The following is an 18,115-nucleotide window of genomic DNA, read 5'->3' as shown; positions in this document are numbered from 1 at the left end:
TATGAGAAAAATTATCCAACCATGATCTCGAGTTGGCTGCACGTGGTCTTCGCACTCAGTTGTGAGACACTGATTTGTATGGCGGCGTGCAAGTATACACCAGACCACTAAAGAGCTCAAGTATCTGTTTACACAGAAATGAATTGCATCCTGAGAGCGCCGAGATTTAGAATTGTTGAACAGACTGATGACATCACATATTCTTTACCATCCCGGGAAAGGCTAATGTGGTTGCCGATGCATTGAAGTCGACAGTCGTGAAAAATCCTTGCGATGATGATACTAAGACAACGCCATTTGCTTGAAATTTGCCGGCGTTTCAATTTGACAGTGGTAGCTGCCGAACGTGGTTCCAATTGTTATTGGCAAGCTAGTGGTGCGACCGAGACCTTGTTGGGAGAAAGTTAAGATCTCGTAACAAAGTATCAAGATTTCAATCTCCAAATAGGATGCGAGGCATGATGGTGAGGGTGGACATGCGCAAATGATTTCACGTATGCATACCGATGAGCACAACTCGGTTTGCGAAGGCCGATTATATGTGTTTCCTACGTGATGGAGGGAAGTGCGGACGAAGATTCATGCGCAAAAGCACCCCACATTCCCTTATACGCATACATCGGTGCACTAGTATGTATTACTAGCGATTTGACGAAACCATTATTGGTGGCCCGGATGAAGAAAGGACTATTGTCCTTTGTGGCGGGCATGTTTTGTGTGCCAACCAGTTTAAGGCCTTGAAACACGCTCTCGGGAAAGCTACTAAAGTTACCAATCCCCGTGTGGAAATGGAGACGTCACTATGGACTTGGTAGTCGGTTTATCCGTCGTTCTCAAGCGGCGGTCAGCGATGCAATATGGGTGGTCTCGTGAATCGCTCACGACATCTGTCGCATTTCGATGCAATCCACACCACATGTTCAGTCGTGAAAACTTGACAAGTTTATCTTTGATGAGGTGTCGACTACTATTGTGTTCATCGGTATCAATTGTGTCGGATCGAACCCCTGCGATTTACTTCCAGTTTTGGAAGAACTTAGCAAAGTGCTCTTGGCACATGGCCGCTCGAATTTAGTAACTCTGCATTATCATCTCAGAGCGATGTCAGTCGGACGAGCACATACAAATCCTTGAGGATAGTCTGCGAGCGCATATGTGTTCTTAAGAATTCAAAGGAGTTGGAATATTATTTTGCCAATCCAAGCGGGAGTTTGCCTATAATAATCAGTCTTATCAAGTGAGCATTGAACTGCACCGTCGAGCCGTATGCCGAAGTGCCGCTCCCCAAACAATTGGACGTGAGTTGGAGAGCGAATTGAAATGGGTTCCAGAGTATTAGCAAGAGGCCGGGAGAAGGTTCGCATTGTCGGGCAAAAGAAGCTAACAGGCACAGTCTCGACAAAACGAGTTCACTGACAAGACGCCGAGAAGCTCCAGTTCCGTGGTGACAAGGTATTTTCAACAAGTCTCCCCTATGCGAGGCGGTCTAAGCGATTTGGAATGCGAGGAAGTTAAGTCCTCCGCTATGTTTGGGCCTATGAGTTGTGGATAGGTATGGCCCGTGGCTTATCGTTAGCATTGGCACCCTCGACTATGCGGAGTGGTCACAAGTGTTCCATGTGTAAAGACACCCGGGCCCGCAAGTATGTTTCTAACTCTAACGCATGTACTACCAATATGAACCACCCGAGCTTTCAGGAGGATATGTCTGTACGAAGATATTTCCGGTGCGCATCAGCTCATGAGGAGAGAAAGCTACGGAAGGTGCGATCGCATATGCAAAGTTCAATGGAGTAATCTGGGCTCCGAACGAGAAGCTACGTGAGCTCGAAAAGCAAGATGCGTAAAAGTATCCTTACCTTTCCCGAGTTCTAATTGAGGTATAATTTCAAGTTTCGAGACGAAACGTCTTTAAGGGGGAGGGAATATAGTGTACCGATTTAAACATAGAAGTAAAAGAGTAATAAAAATAGTGTAATAACTATTTTTTAATTGGACTTAGAAGAAGTTTTCTATGTGCAAAAATGAGGTGCTTACTCTGGGGTTAAGTTTGCTATGCATAAGTAAAGAGTTTACTATTGGGTCCAATTTTCTATGCTAAGTGATGGCTAAACTTGGAGGCCTAAGTTCCTAACTTGGAGGCTAAAGTTTCCTATTATATATAAAGACATGATATGAGATTGGCCTTTTCTCTCATTTTCCACGCCTTAACCCAAAAGAGAAGCTTCTTCTTTCCCTCTCTAAACCTCTCCTCTCTCTAACTGCCTAGAGTGTTATATCAAAGGGAGATTGTGAAGAAGCTTATTTGAGAGGTGAAGCTTTCCTCTCCTCACCATTGGCTTGAAGAGAGCTTGGGTTGGATCGGAAGGAATCGACGGCCGTAAATCGCGCTAGCTAGCTACCGTTTGTGCGACGCCACAAGGTGGGGGTTCTATCACGAAATAGCCGGTTTCATTCTATGTCTAAAGTTCGGTACTATTTTTTGACTAACAATATCATCATGTGTAGAATAGTCGAGAATCCTATAGTTGTATAATTTCATGCTTTATGATGAGGATGAGATCCATGATTGCATTGATACTTGTAGAATATTCTATTTGGCATGATTTGAGATAGTATGGACATAGTAAGTTGCATGAGAACCTTTATCTATGATCCAATATAGATGTACGTATACCATATAGCATGATTGCTATGTGAACATATGGCATAGTGGATATGTATGTGAGAAATAGATATATTCATAGGAACCTAGTATGTGAACAATGACATTCGAGAATTGGAAACTATCATATGTGGTCCGGGACTTGAGCATGCCTTGTGATTACGACTTGATGATATCGGCTTGTCTGTTATATGCTTGTGGATGGTCCGCCCCGCCTCCCAAGCAGTATCACAATTGCGAATAAAACGGGGGCCCTCTCCGTCAGACGTCACGGTCCCTGTGACCAGTGTGCGAGGTGTTCGACGCCTTCGCGAATGCGATTGACTTGGCAAAAGGCATTTATCATAGCATTTCAATATATCGTTGGGCATACATGATAGAACTTAAACTTCATTACTTGTTGACATGATTATAAAGGCCTAGCTATCACATTTGAGCATGATATAGACTTAGACTGAGCAAGGTAGGCTTGTTGTTTATATCTATTTATTTCTTGACATACTACTCTCTTTATTGTTTCTATGCCTTTTCTGGACCTAGTGGAAAAATCGTCGGGGTCGGCGCCGAACCCACTGGGCAACTTTGTTTAGTTCTTCACACGCAGGTCTGTTTTACAGAGCCTAGTCTAGCGCGTGCGTCGAGGATCGCAGGCAAGGGCATCGCGCCCTAGATAGTAGTGGACCATCGACATTACTCGCTACCCCGCTATGTATAGCAAGAATCGAATGGAATGTAAAAACCCTTTGGAAAGAGAATGCCATGTGATGTGAGTTAAATAAGGTTTGTAATAAGCTACGAGAATGTAGTGTTAAAGACTCTATGTGGAAATGTTTTAGTAAGTAGCTTGCTTTCTCTTTGTGTCTTGATATGCTCTCGCAAAATGTTGAATGCTAATAATCTCTGTTAGATATGTACCTGGATTTTTACGCTTGGGCGATAGGGGAACTCTATCCGTTCGGCGATCGTTTCAGACACCGAACTGTCCCAAATGGCGGTTGACGGGACGTCGACAGGTTGAGGTGGAAGTCGCACACAGACACGATGTACCCAATAGACCACCGAGCTAACACCATGTATTTGTCATGTCAGGTGATTTGTAGACCCGTTGTTTAACTTTCGCCTAATTGCTTGTCTCGTTGGTGTTACTAACCTTATGTTTTATTAAATTCGGGTGTAACCAAGGTGTGCTGTTCTTTCAGGACGTGATGAGACGTGGAAGGCCACCCCGATGGTACCTACTCCTGATCCGGCACCGACTTTCTTGAGGTTGCCTGGATCGTCGGGATCTGGCGAATACCAAGATTTTTGCGGATCAAGTGCCGCTTCTTTGTTGGGAGTGGTGCGGAGACACGTCTGAAGCTTCTCAGGCAGCTGGCTGAGGCCTCGCAGCGACAGGAAAGAACAATGCGCTGCTTCGGAAATTGGTGTCGTCCGACACGCGGCGGCGACACCCTCTCACTCAGCAGCCCCCAGTCTACACAATCAAGAATGCGCAAACACACACACCCAAAACCAAAACTACTTGTGAGTTGAGGCGGCGGGTGCCCGCGGCACTTACCGCGAGGGACAACGGCCACCAGGTGTGGCGCGGCCACTTGCGCCCGCATAGTCGAGTACTTCTTATCTCAGGTTGATCTGGCGTGGAGCCGAGAGGATGACCGAGCTCATGTCGCTTGCCTCACCCAAGCATTCCAAGAAGTTCAATCCGCCGTATTTTCAACGGAAGTCGGGTGACCGTGGAAAATGGAATCGGTGGGTGGATACGAATGGAGAAGTTGTTCGAGCGATCTCTATAGCCCTGAGCAAGATAAGGTGCACTAGGCTGTGCGATTGTCTCGAAGCGTACGCTCGTGTTTTGGTGACAGGCGACATCGTCGTCAGAATCCCCCCTACAATTACCGCCCCGGATAGGTGGTAGGAGTTCCGAGGATTGCCTTTCATGGTGTTCACTTCCTCACGATAGAGTGATAAGAACGAAAATGTTAGAGCAATTCTACGAGACCATTAGTAGCAAGGGGTCGCACTGTTGGGAGATTATGAGAGGGAGTTTCTCACTGTGAATTGGCGTTCCACATGTGGTCTCGGAGTGACGAAACAAGGCGGATGCTTGAGCGTGGCGGACTTTCGCCGCGCGATCTATTGCGGAGAATGCAGACGCTCTTAAGAGTTGAAGACCTTTACTGAGCTGTTGCATAGAGCTCTTTGGTACAGCAACGGAATCGCCAAGATGCGCAGCGAGCGCCGAATCGAATGATAAGCGTCGGCAGATAAGAAGCGCTCGCTACTAGTGGTCCCCGCTGATCATCACAAGTTACAAGGAAGCCTCCCGAAGTATCCGCGTAAGCCGGGGAAGATCGTGCGACCCCTTCATGCTCCATTTGGTGGGGGAAATCATCGGTCCCGCCGACTGTTGAGCGCGTGGGAGTGTATCGGTGTGGCAATCTCTGTCATTGATGGCGTGAGTGCCCAAGCGTGTGTCACCCGGCTCGGAAGGAATCGACGGCCGTAAATCGCGCTACTAGGCTACCCGCTTTGTGTCGACGCCACAAGGTGGGGGGTGCTATCCGAAATAGCCGGGTTTCCAAAACTATGTTTTAGCGGCGATTATTTTTAAATTAGAGGCAATTACAATTGCCGCTAAAATATTTTGTGGCAATTTTAATATTTGTCGCTATTGGCAGGGTTGCTAAAAGTTTTAGCGGTATTTATTCCGGCGGTTGGTAAAAATCCAAATAAATGCCGCTAAATATTATACAATAACGACTATTATAAATGCCGCTAAATAGTATGCAATAACAACTATTATAAATACCGCTAAATAATATACAATAACAACTATTATAAATGCCGCTACAATTAATTATAATTGCCGCAAAAAACATACTAAATGATTGATTAATAAAGCTTATAGCAGCAATTAAATTAATATTAAAAACTTGATTAACAACTAAATACTACAATGAATTGAAATATTAAAAAATATTAGTAACCAAAAAGCATTAATAATTTGTATAACAAATAGTCTCAGCTTTCAAATTATAATCTCAGAATTCAAATTAAATTTCAAACATAAGTTCTAACAAAAAAATACTTGTTCAAAATGTAACAAAAAAATAACAAACACCGCATATCTTGCTTCCCACTTCAATTTCTGCAGCTCCAGCTGATCTGGATCAACCAAAAAGAAGTCATAAAATTAGAATCTGAAATTTCCAAATACTAATCTTTTTTGCAGAAGTGTTGATTGAGGGATCTATTTGAAGAAGCACTAAAAACTTTTTTCATTAAATTCTTCTGTATAACTTCAAATTGAGAGCTTTTGCTTTTGCAATCCAAAGCTTATTTTAGCTTTCCGCTGCATTGCAGATTAACTTTTTAGTAACGTGAGATTCACAGAATCTTTTGCTTTTTGGAGCAGAAAACCAGTTCTAGATGTAAAACTCCAATAGTTCGACATCAGATAAAGGGAGTGTGTGAGAGACCAAGAGCCTTATTTGTAGCTAGAACTCGAATACGACTAACTCAGCTTAAGCATTTTGGGCTAGTAGTCTGAGTGCAACAAGTTGTCAGTACAAGTCGACTGGATTGTTACACTAGAAACCATGCCAAATGGGCATATAGCCAGATGGCATCCTTTACAAGAGTGGATAATAAATGCCTTGATTACTAGCAAATATTCAACCGATTAGTATCAGTAATGCAAGCTACTTACATCTTCGAGTATCTTTGACCAAAGAGTTTTTTTCTTTAGGCTCCTAACATGCTTCCTTTGACTTTTTAACTCTTGCCTTAGAATTTGAAGGGTGTCCCCTACACATCAATGGCAGGAACACCATTACATAAATTACATATACAGAAGATATGAAGAACAGATAATTTGATTTATATTTTATGCACTCAATGCAGTTAAAAAAAAAAAACTTTAGTAGGGACAGAGAAGGAAGCAAAATAGATAATAGAGTTGAACATTAACGTGTTAATGGGATAATCATCGGACTACATAAAGCACCAATATCCGAAAGCTTTCCTGTATTTGTTAGTTAATGCACAAGCAAACATTTCATGGTAGTATCTGTTTATTTCTTAGTTTTGGAAGCACAATATCTGCAATTTCTATTCCCGAGATCATGCCACTAAAGGTTTTGAGTGTTAAGAAGATTCAAGTACAAGACCGATATACCTCTCTGAGATGCAACTGAGTTTTCCTCCTGAAGTTTCCGACGATAATCTAGTTCGAATTTGTCTAGATCATGCATCTTGTGGTACAAATCCTAGTAAAATGAGAGCCAACCAAGTGAAAGATCTATGCCCTCATATTGAGCAACATCAATAATAACACAACATTAATGAAAACAAAGGCCATCGAAGAATGATACTCACAGCCGTGTGCCGAACCAGAGTCATCAACTGTTCCATGTTCTCCGTTGCTCTTGCTTTCAACTGCTTCTGAGGTGTAATTTCAGACTCTAGTCTACATAAACACGAGGAAAACCGAAAATGTGAGAGCTCTTATATTTCAAAATTTCAGAAAATATTTGTGCATTTATCCAAAATAAATCCCCGCACTTCATATATGCCCTCCAAAAACTTAATATCAAAGACACCCTTCAAAAGCTTTTCATCAAGTGAAACTAACTTTCGCTCATGACTTGGACAACTCCCAATTTTTGATATTTTTCTGGGTATTAAATAAAAACTCAGATTTTGTAATGTTATACCTTTAAGCATATGATATCGCAGGAATAAAGATTTAATAGCAAAAATTCCCGTGGCGAAATAACGGTCGAGATTGTGCCATTGCGGATCTTTACAACGATTACCAAATCTAACAACCTCTAAAGAAAACACCTTCAACTCTTGCTTGCAAATTAAGCATCAATACACCAAATTTTTCCTTTCGCTGACAGGTATGAGGCATTCAAATAAGAACTATAACTAGGCACTAAGGGCCTATTATATTATACACCTTTTGTCCGCGGCAGCAATCCTTAGTAACTCACTGATATCGTCGGATATCAGTCTCTGCACGCCTTCAGAAGGAAGCACCATTTCTTTCAAATAACTTACGCTTTCCTTCGAGAGAGACTGCATGAGATTGGCGCCTTTAACAATCGTATTAGCCACCTCGAAAGCCAAGATTAATATTTTGTTGCCTTTGGTTGCCACCCCAGATACAAAACCGCTGCTAGGGTTCAAACTAGACATGCTGCTACCGAGCGTGTCTAGGACCTCCACCGCCTTCCCTAGTCCAGCAGTACTGGCTCTCCCTAAAAGTGAACCCACTTCAGAAACCTAAAAACGAGAGGTATAGTTACTTATTTTAAATTACTTATAATGTGGTAAACATAAGATAAAAGGTTCTGTAGACAACAATATGTTTGGAAAATGCTGCAATGAGAGGTTCAGAAAATATTTGCAATTGAGAACCAACCAAAATGTAAAACTACTACAAATAGGTGTTGAGTTCGAAACAAATGCATACTCGATGCAAGAGTGCGCGCTTACTCCATACATGAAAAACATGTGAAAGAATGCAAGGTTGGATAGACCTATCAAAGTCATAATGGCTTATTTTGCTTTGATCTCAGCAACTTCGGATAGCAAATGTCGCAACGACGATTGGCCTTAAGAATCTATCACCTTTATCAAGCTGATCCATTTTGCTAAAAGCCCTAAAGACAATGATGACATTCGCAAACTACAAAATGTACTTCCATTTCTCAACTATCTATTAAAAATAATCTCTAGGAAATAATAAAAAGAAAATAGTCTTTGCAACATTCGTCGAATAGCATGAAAATATATATATTCTCTAAAGAAACAAAAACCTCTTTCATGGTAGTTCCTATTTTAGAATTTTTTTCAATCACCATCATGATACTCTTCACTCCATTCATCCATTCAAACAAACAAATTTACCTCTCTAGGTTTAACAGTGATAATACGTGAAGTAAATGAAACCCCTGAAGACTCTGAAAATCATGAAGAGCAGCAGTAAGTACTTAGTATAGATTTGAACTTGTAGTAAAAAAACAAACATTGGAAAAGGAGCAGCCACATATGGAAATCAAAAACACGAAAAACCTCTCAAAAATTGCAAGTGCAAACACATAGGATGTCAAGAACAGCCAACCTCCTCTCCCCCACTCCACCTAACACACATACAAAATATTTAGATTACATTACATCATGAGCAATGACATGTTTGAAGCTGCGAAAAGAAAATGACAAAAGCTCAATTCATCTAATTTTTTTCCCAATTTGGTTTTTGTCTGAAACAGAGAAGAAATAATTCATTAGCTCATTGGACAGAAGATGACGAGGAGCTGGAACAGCATACAATTCAAATACATTCATGACATCTCTCTATATATAAACCCAAATGTTTTTATTGGAGAGGATTAGAAATATAGTATAAACAATGTGAGACATCTTGTTTCATTTTTCGTGTAATATACATGTATATTGCTACATAAAGGATCATGAAGAGTAGCTGATGTGAAGTTACAAACAGTAAATGCAAGTAAACGTAATTTTGCCAAAAACCAAAGAGAACCAGATATAACTTGGCATAACGGAAAGGTGTATATTTGCAAATCATAACAGAAATAATATAATAAATCATGATGAGTCAACACCTATCTAATAATTTAGTTTAATTTCACACTAGATTTATGGTGCCAACTAGATTGTTCTCATAATAGAGACCAGGCTTTGCCATACTCTCACCAACAGCTTTCAATCCAGCAAAGTGGATAACAGCATCAAATCTGCGCCATCATAATTAAGAGATTATTATGATAATTAAGTCACAACAAGCTGAGGATGAAAAGTGTCAATACATATATATAAAATAACAGAGATTCCTTATGTTATACCATTGTTTTATGTATTACAAGTTATTTAAATTTAATGCGCACTTGTGTTTGTAGAAACCAGACTCATGAAGAACATTTGATCCTGCAAGGCAAAATCGGAAGAGCCAAAAGGACTCCTACTATCACCAGAAGGACTTTGGGTAAAGTGGCCAAAAAATTTCCAGGCTACGTGTTGTAATCGAACTACAAGGCCTAAAAATAACTTGATATTAAACTTTTGATTGCTTATTGCTTCCATAATCTCAACACGCACAACGCATTATCTCAAAAATTAAGAAAATATGAAGAGAATCATAAAAACTACGAAGAAAAATCCTCGTACAAAATGCTCACTACCTACAAATGGAGATTGCGCGATCGCTCAGGTCCTACGAGAGACCTAACCCGATCCACGGCCTTGGCGATGGAGTTGTCGAGGTTGTCGATGATGTGGACGCCAAAACCCTCGTTGAGGAACTGGAGCACGGTGTGGGTGTCGATGAACCCGGCGATGTGGCTGCGCTCGATCGATATGGTCGACGGCGACGTTGCGCCGGTGCACGCGGGGCCAGGAAGATCGGGCGCCGGTGCACGCGAGGTCGACGGCGATTTAGGAGGAGAGCTCAGAGAGGTGAAGGAGAGGGATGAGAGAGGAGAGGTGAAGGAGAAGGGGAGAGCTCGATTGAGGTCGAGCTCCACGTGGGGCGCGAATTGGGTGGGGAGCGAACAGGGTTAGGGTGGGAGGTATGCTCGTCTTAGCCTAATCGGTTTGTTTTGGTTCGAATTAGAGTTAGGGTTAGGATTATATTAGTAGTGAAATAAATATATTTAATACAAAATTAACGGCTATTTAAAATAATTGCCGCTAAAACATATTGATAAAAAGTATTAACGGTTGTCCAATAATGGCCGCTATTAAATTGCCGCTAAAGTTAAGATCATGATTGTTTTCACTATTGAATGACACAAAGGACTTGGTCAAAAAACAAAATGCAAGACAAGCTAGTAAATATGAATTTGAGATTCTATTATGGAGATAGTTACCTAAGACACGAGCGTAAAGTGGCAGCGTAACATAGCTGCACACAAATTGGACCACCGCGCTGAAACAATTACAGAAAACACAAAAAAATTCTTAACTTGAACTGCTATCTACAGGTTTGTAATGTTGAATTCTTAGCTTACCCGAGACACAATCTTGCGATAAGAAGACTCCCATTCTCATGGAAGCAAGAGTGCAAGCCAAACTCATACTGCACAGGCAGAAGTTGAGATATCAGATCGCACGCAGAAAAATAAATGGATAATTTTTTTATAGACCCAAAAGTGCTACCAAACTGGAAGGAGAAAACTCACCCACATCCAAACAAAAGAAATAATTTGAAACGCATTCTGCATGGAAATTAAGGTTTAGAGATGAGTTTCCATAATCAAATTATGTAAGAACAAAAGAACGTAAGGAAAAAACAAACAAACAATAATTTGAACATGTTAGAGATAAAGATGCTATAGGGTAACTAAAGTTCACACAAGGTTGCTGTTAATATAAGTTATCTGAAGGATGCTCAGACCAAAATCGCATCTCACTGAGCCATTTTAGAATTTTTCACTTTCTTACAGGGGGTGAAGAGATAAAATTAGTTCCTAACCTGGAACAAAGTGAAATGGATGAGGAACAGAACTAAGCGAGGACATCCAAACCAGAAATGTTTGTCGCTAAGCTGCACTAGAGGGATTCCCTGAACCATAGCATGCCTCTCTTGTATGGGATTTCATTTTAAATGAATAACATAATTTTACTAGAGCATTAATTCATTAGTAATGGCTGGAAATGTTATCCAAAAACTGATGCAAACAGCCATATTAAGTTCTAGTTAAGCAGTGTAAATCGACTCTACGAACAATTTCAAAATAATTTTAAGCAATTATAAAGCCATAGAGGAATTAAACCACACATATAAATTTCAATTAACCTAACATCTCAATGGATGATGTGGCATGCAAAATCCATGTAGTATCATCTACTTAAGTTGCTATTTGAGTAGTGATGTTGAACAAGTCTTAAGTTCATTTCGTTAAGATCCTCTAAGCAGAATCTGAAGAAAGCCTGAAACAAACTTTCGTCAAAACTCATTTCAACATTAGAGAGAGAAGAAAGCCTTTAGCCGAAAACTCGGCTTCCGCTATATGAAAGTCAACATGCTTCAACTGGCATTAAACACTCTAATCTTCAAACACTGTTGCCTAGACCTGCAGTGTGGCCAAGCGAATATACGCTCATCAGGTAAACAGCCGAGTTATTAACCAAATGCTACATGAGAATATAATTCAAAATATTACTGATGAGTCAATCTTTGTGTACTAAGATGGTTGCTGATGATTGGTTTAGTTTTTCATACTTTGATCGACATATTAAAATGACTAAGAGTTGGCAATCAAGTAAGTACAGGAACAAAAAAAGAAGATAATTTTACACATAATTGGTGGAAATAATACAAATAATAGTACAAATTAACTAGCATTAATGCGACAACAACAGAATATTCTTGTTGTCAAATTACTCAAAAGTTATCCTGTGTCTATCCCTCGCTTCTTTAGTAAGTAGAGAGCAAACCTATTAGCCTAAAGAGGTTATTAAGGGCCCCAATGTTATCGTTCCAAGTACCCTTGCATCTTATACCTAATACCTTAAACCATATCTGTACCAAAAATTGTTAAAGCAACTAACAAATAGGCAATACAAAAAAAAAGAACACAGTCGTCAACCATTACACCCACTTATTCACAAGTTAAATGTTCATGATTAGACGCTTGATAGAAGTGATTTGTCAGATCAACTCACATAGTTACTTCAGAACAAATAAAAAATAGATATACTCAAATTCAACACAGTTTATATAAGACTAGCAGCTTTAACGTGATTGTCACAACACACTACATCAGTTATTTCCGCCAAATTCTAGTACCACAAACACTCAACAAGAAACAATGCAGAAACATAAAACCATTACAATGCCAAAATTGGAAGGAATAAAACATAGAAGCTGATGAATAAAACTTCATTAACAGCACAATCCAAATCAAATGCTTTCACAGTCAAAGAAAACAAAATTTCCTTCTGAAACTCCTTTACTATGAAGAGGCAAAATTTAGATCAAAGATTTATTAAATTAGAGGGGGTAAGAGAGGAAGGGGGATGCATACTTGATGCGACGGATCTCCTCGAAGAGCTGGAGATCGTAGACCTTGTTGGCGACGGCGAAGTGGACGACGCCGGCGATGTGGTGGCACTCGATCAAGGTGGTCGACGACGTCGTTGCGCCGGCGCACATGGGGCCGAGAAGATCAGGGCGAATGCGAGGGCGATTTAGGACTGGGATCGGAGCTTGGAGAGGACGCGGAGGAAGATGGAGGAGGGGATGAGTAGAGGTGAAGGAGAGAGTGAGAGCGAGAGTGAGAGCTCGCGCGGAGGGGAAGAGCTCGAGCTCGGAGAGGAGGGGGTGAGGAAGAGAAAAGTCGATGCAGGGGAGGGGGTGAGAGAGTAGGATCGGGTTGGGTTTGGGTAGGGTGAGGGTGAGGGTTAGGATTTGGGTGAGGGCTAGGTTTGTATTAGGGCTCAAATAAATATATTTAATAATATTAGTCGGTAAAGATATGTAGTTTAAAATAATTGCCGCTAAAGTACAATAGATAATAAGTAATAGTGGCCGCTCAATAATCGCCGCTATTAAATTGCCGCTAAAAGGTAATTTTGTTGTAGTGATATAGGATGTATATATATGTGTATGCCTAGATGTGGTTAGTAAACATAGGTCGATGAACTTTAGGATGATTAGAGAACTCGACAAGTGTGGCACAGAGGACTAGATGGCATGAAAACTATGAATTCTAGATGTGGACAACTAGGATAGAAAATAATTGGTTGGACATTGAACCTAGTGTTATTAAACATAGGTTGGACATTGAACCTAGTGTTATTAAACATAGGTTGGACATTGGACCTAGCGTTAATAAACCTAGGTTATGAGATATAGTGGCAGGATAACCACATGAACGTAAGAACATAAACCTAGAGAGGTTGACTTGGAAATGGTCGAATGTGCACATCCAGTGATCTTGGTGACCTTGGAATCAGAGTTTGGGCGTGTGCGACGATTTCGCCGCAGGAGGCTTGAGCCGTTATTCGGCGTGTGTGACGATTTTGCTGCCAGATGGCTAAGCTAGGTAAAGGATTACGCCGCCGTTGACTTGAGCCATTATTCGGCGTGTGCGACGATTTCGCCGCCAGGTGGCTAAGTCAAGTAAAGCGGTGAGCTGTGGATAATTGACTCAAGACCGAGTCGGGTGGTATAGCTTGAATAAAGTGAATGAACCTTAGGAGCAAATGGCAAATGGTATGGATTGTGGAATAGAAAGTAGAAACAGTAGATCTACTTGCGTGAGTTGCATTTATGTTGCATTATTGCATGTTGTGAGGCATAAGCATGGATTTATTTCTCGCATAAAAACTATATATTTAATTGTTGGACTAACATGCTTGTTTTGCCTCCTTTGGACCTGGCCGGTCGAGCTCTTTCCTTGGGTGGCCGTATCCACTAGGAACTATTTTTATAGTTCTCACCCCACGTTTTTCAGGTCCACATGTGAGCGGCACGACAACGCGAGGTGGGCGTAGCTCAGTAGATAGCGCCCTACTACTGAGACCAGAGATAGTAGTACCCCGAGTCAGTTTAGCTTAGGGGTGTGGAAAAAAAGAAAGAACTTGTAATAAGTTTGGTTGTATTTGGAGGTTGAATGTAATGTAAATGTATCAAAAATTGAGACGAATGCTTGTAATAGCTTAGTAATTATGTTGTTAATACCCTACTTATGCAATCTATGTATGAATATCATTCCTGTTTGGAATCATTTGTATTGTACTGTTGCGATGCCTTGGACGTACAGGGGAGACTCTATCCGTTCGGCGGTCTGTCGGTGCGCCTGAATCCGACCAAAGAGGCAGGTCCCGGACCGTGACAGATAAGATGGTATCAGAGCATAAAAAAAAGGGTTTAGATGGACCTAGGAGACCCTAGGATAGTAAACCATAAGGAATTAGGCTCGTGAGAGACGAGAACTTGTAACTTGTGGCGAAAGATGAATCGATTGGGTTATGCTGTAAACCTCTAAAAAGAATGTTAGGGGTAGATTCAAGGTGTGGCTTATTCTCAGCCGAGTGTGTTCATGTTGGTGCATGACAACATGAAACTGAGTGAAGAGAATAGGCTCCCTTGTATGACTTTCGCCTGATTTGAGTCTATGTCGATGCTAATCATTTTGTATTTGACCTAGAAGGTTGAGAATTAACTTCGTCGTGTTTCAGGAAACGATGGCATCGCGTGGACGATCTTCGATGAGATCGACGTGGGACAAGACAAGTAGTGATGTCCTTGAGCAATTTGAGGCGAGCGGAGACTCGGAACTTCACGATCTGTTAGCCACACTCGTGGGAGTGGTGAGGCGACAAGCTGATTTGGTGCAGCGTTAGCAGGATACTGCCATACGCCAGGAGAAGCGGATCAAGAGACTCCAAGAAACTGTGGACCAGTTGGTAATTGCACCAGCTGCAGCTCGTCGTGTGCAACCGGGAGTTGCCACGGAGGTTATTCCATCGGGGTCAAGCAATCCGGTCCCTGGTTATTTAGAGGTGGATGCGGAGAGGGAGCGAGCTTTGGGTGCCTTCATGACTTTCAAGAAATTGAATCCGCCTACTTTTGATGGAGAGAATGTGGATCCATGGGTCGTAGATATATGGATCGACTCTATGGAAACTCTCTTTGAGGACTTGTACACTTTGGAGCGGGACAAGGTGCACCTAGCCCCGCTTGGAACAGTAGGCAAAGGTGTAGTGGAAAGGCGTCAGGTGGAACCGATCGCCTAGTCTCCCTCCTGTGACTTGGGAAGAGTTTCGGGGATTGGTGTTTTCTGCCTATGTCCCCTATAGTGAAAAGCGAAAGCTTCAGGAAAGGTTCAGGAAGCTACGGCAAGGAGACAGCTCGGTTAGGGAGTATGAGCAGGAGTTCTCCCGTATTGTGAACTGTGTCCCTGATGTAGTTCGGGATGACAAGGATAGGGCCGATCGGTTCGAGCGTGGATTTCTACCAGATATTTACAGGGCGGTGCATATCCTCAAGCTCACAACCTTCGCGGAGGTATTGGACCGNACAGGTTCAGGAAGCTACGGCAAGGAGACAGCTCGGTTAGGGAGTATGAGCAGGAGTTCTCCCGTATTGTGAACTGTGTCCCTGATGTAGTTCGGGATGACAAGGATAGGGCCGATCGGTTCGAGCGTGGATTTCTACCAGATATTTACAGGGCGGTGCATATCCTCAAGCTCACAACCTTCGCGGAGGTATTGGACCGGGCATTGTGGGTAGAACAAGGTAACGCATTTGTGTGGGAGGAGCGCAAGTCTTATTACAAGGCAAAGGAATAAGGGCACACATTGAGTGGACCCAGTGGTCAGTCAAGTTCTGAACAAACTTCAGCGTGTTCGCGCTCACGATCCCGAGCCCCGGGGACCTACCGCACTCGATCCTCGGCAAGATGTGTTATTTGTGGAGGCCCTCATCACCCACAATAGTGTGAGTAATGCGAGGGCAGGCGTTTTGGATGTGGGCAACCGGGCCATACGCGGAATGAGTGTCCGCAAGGGGATAGCCAGGCCCTGACTCTGGCGACGACTTTTTCCTCTTCGAGACAGCCCGCGGGTATGCCACCTGCGGCACGGTTTAGAGAGCGAGTGAGGATAAGGCAACCGGAGGGTTCGCGGCGAGTATCAAGTGGCCATGGATACGCGACCCAAGTTGAAGAACCTACTGCTACTGACGACGTCATGACAGGTATGATTTAATTGAAGCAATCATATGCTTCCGCATGATGTAAAGTTTGTACGTTGCATACACTTATCATATGGTCATTTACTACTAATTATGCATAAGTATAGTAGGGACCAGGATGTAGGTAAGTATAGCTACCCTGGCATGCATGGGTGGTGTTAGTGCATCGCCTATCAAGTGAATAGGCGATTAAACGGTGCCGGCATGTTGCTGGTAGTGAGCCACGGATAGGGTTCATGGTAGGGATGGCAATAGTGGACTGACTCTCTAGGCAATGTGAGTAGTTGATTGCGAGAGTCGAGTCGTGATACTTGAGGATACGTTAGTAATCCGAGAATTTCGGATGTTGTTCCAGTAGACCGAACAGTAAGAGTAGAATCACTGTTGAGAAAATAGTTGGTTAGTCGCCAAGTTCTGGCACGTGGGCCTAGTGGTACCTCGACTTGAGGTAGGAAATGGTGTTTGTGTAGTTGGTGCGCTTAGGCAAGATTGCTTAATGCTGGACTTAGTGTGGAAAGGTATAGAAGCGTACGACGCTCGAGTGTAGGTACTCGTGAAGTGCGGATTTGGTTCAGCCGAGTGAGTGTGTTGACAGTAGCACTTGAGCATTGCTAAGTGTGAAGCGGGCCATGGATCACTCGTAGGGCTGGTGGCTCGCACTAGATGCATAGGAGCCGATGGTAGTACGTGTGGCTCGATAGAGCGTGTTATGTGTGACGACGATGGCGGGTATTGCTTGGGGACGATCCGTGCTTGGACCATTTATAGACTGTGGAGCCTGGGGCCATTTGGGCAGGCGCAGTCAGCTGTGCTTGATAGCGGCACGGTACCTACGGGTAGGGCAGGGGTTTTGGTCGGGACGGTAGTCCGAGCTTGGACCTGGGAGAGTGGGATGCCACGTGTTGGACCGTGTGATTGATTGTACACCGAGTGTGTAGTAACCCAACCCGAGGACGTGACGTGGTTTGGGGTCATGGTTGCTCTTAGTTGGAGTGTGTGCGAAGTCCCGAATGAGGACTCTGCCTAGTGATGATTGGGTCTACGCTTGTGAGCGAGAGGGGTTGCGTGTTATCGAGATAGATTTAGACGATAGACCTACGTAGGATTGGTGGCCTGTGGTGCACCCGTGATAATTGAGGTCAGCGGTTTGGCCGATAGCTCTATCAATGAGTTTGGCTTGGATTCACGAACGGAAGGTTCGTGTGGGCTCGTTGCGAGAGTGATTTGATGTTGGCCATGGCATATGGTATCAAAACGGTGAAATGCTCTCTATGAGACACTTGGTTAGTGGGAAGCCACGTGAGGTTTGGAGACTATGCTCTTGAGTGAACCGGAATTTGTAGATGTGCCGAAATGTGCCATCTCTTTGTAGAGCTAAAAGTCTATGTGTGATTGGAGCACTCGTGATTGAACGATGCACCCATGATATTGCTTTAAGCAATGTCGGTGCTCGAATTAGAGTGAGTTCGACAATGGAACGATGTGTATAAAGAATAGTCATACCTAGGAATGTTGACGCTTGAATGGCTAGAATGGTAGAATGCCACTTTGTGCACTCTTGTGCGAATTGAGGAGGTCTACCCATATGCAATGTGTAGTGGTAGTGGACCATTCAACTAGTTGGTGCATTCTTGTTCGATCCACACCATGGGGATATAGGGTAGTCCTGATCTCAAAAGAAAGTGATATCCAGTGCAATTAATGTGGTTTGTCCT

General features: G+C 42.7%; 1 protein-coding gene across 1 annotated transcript; it reads right to left on the bottom strand.

Moving 5' to 3' along the window:
• LOC109712100 lies at positions 6,249 to 12,854 on the bottom strand. Its single transcript, XM_020235530.1, has 12 exons — positions 12,727 to 12,854; positions 12,210 to 12,221; positions 10,567 to 10,625; positions 9,586 to 9,625; positions 9,374 to 9,435; positions 8,585 to 8,637; positions 7,632 to 7,957; positions 7,437 to 7,526; positions 7,046 to 7,139; positions 6,846 to 6,936; positions 6,378 to 6,475; positions 6,249 to 6,331 (listed from the first exon to the last, which is right to left on the bottom strand). Exons 1-12 carry the CDS (start codon positions 12,852 to 12,854, stop codon positions 6,329 to 6,331), a joined length of 1,056 nt encoding a protein of 351 aa, XP_020091119.1. The 3' UTR covers positions 6,249 to 6,328.

This window comes from Ananas comosus, linkage group 6 (genome assembly GCF_001540865.1).
Source record: "Ananas comosus cultivar F153 linkage group 6, ASM154086v1, whole genome shotgun sequence".
NCBI lineage: Eukaryota > Viridiplantae > Streptophyta > Magnoliopsida > Poales > Bromeliaceae > Ananas > Ananas comosus.
This window is presented reverse-complemented; position numbering and strand designations above follow the sequence as displayed.

Coding starts and splice junctions, on each gene's coding strand:
- LOC109712100 (XM_020235530.1), bottom strand. CDS start 12,854: ATGTGCGCCGGCGCAACGACGTCGTCGACCACCTTGATCGAGTGCCAC. Junction 9,436..9,585: donor TCTGGTTTCTACAAACACAA/GTGCGCATTAAA, acceptor ATGATGGCGCAG/ATTTGATGCTGTTATCCACT. Junction 7,140..7,436: donor AATCTCGACCGTTATTTCGC/CACGGGAATTTT, acceptor CTCGTGTTTATG/TAGACTAGAGTCTGAAATTA.